The 685-nt window shown below is 70.1% G+C and overlaps 1 protein-coding gene across 1 annotated transcript in view; it reads right to left on the bottom strand.

The window, feature by feature from the left end:
* Positions 1-680, bottom strand: part of LOC121352058 (retinol dehydrogenase 5-like) — a gene marked incomplete at its 5' end in the record, with an annotated part of 2,143 nt that extends 1,463 nt beyond the window's left edge. The window contains one exon of the mRNA XM_041464622.1: positions 442-680. Within this exon, the coding sequence (XP_041320556.1) occupies positions 442-680 (239 nt within the window). The remainder of the gene's footprint in view (positions 1-441) is intronic.
* Positions 681-685: the final 5 nt, after the last annotated feature.

Raw genomic sequence — 685 nt, 5'->3', positions numbered from 1 at the left:
AGGGGGTGGGCAGGGGGTGGTCATGGGGGTCAGGGCATGACAAGGAGGGCTTAGACCATGCCCAGGGTGGCTCAGCCCATGCCCAGGGTGGCTCAGGCCGTGCCCAGGGTGGCTCAGCCCATGCCCAGGAGGGTTCAGCCCGTGCCCAGGGCTCAGCTCAGCCCGTGCCCAGGGCTCAGCCCATGCCCAGGGTGGCTCAGGCCGTGCCCAGGGCTCAGCTCAGCCCATGCCCAGGGTGGCTCAGGCTGTGCCCAGGGTTCAGCCCGTGCCCATGGCTCAGCTCAGCCCGTGCCCAGGGTGGCTCAGCCCGTGCCCAGGGCTCAGCCCATGCCCATGGCTCAGCTCAGCCCATGCCCAGGACTCAGCTCAGCCCATGCCCATGGCTCAGCTCAGGCCGTGCCCAGGACTCAGCTCAGCCCGTGCCCAGGGCCCGGCGCCCACCTGAGGCTGTCGGAGAAGGCCTCGATGCAGAACTTGGAGATGCAGTAGCCGCCGCCGTTGGCGGAGATGCGGCCCAGCACGCTGGAGGTGTTGACCACGCGGCCCCGCGCGCGCTTCAGCAGCGGCAGCAGCTGCAGCGTCACCTCGATGGCCCCGAAGGCGTTGACGGCCATGACCCGCCGGAAGTCCTCGATGTCCATCCACTCCGTGGGGCCGATGGGGTTGGCCACGCCCGCGTTGTTCA

Source organism: Pyrgilauda ruficollis, unplaced genomic scaffold (assembly GCF_017590135.1).
Source record: "Pyrgilauda ruficollis isolate IOZ18807 unplaced genomic scaffold, ASM1759013v1 scaffold1814, whole genome shotgun sequence".
Classification (NCBI taxonomy): domain Eukaryota; kingdom Metazoa; phylum Chordata; class Aves; order Passeriformes; family Passeridae; genus Pyrgilauda; species Pyrgilauda ruficollis.
Note: the sequence above shows the minus strand (reverse complement) of the source record. Positions and strands in the feature narration are given on the sequence as shown.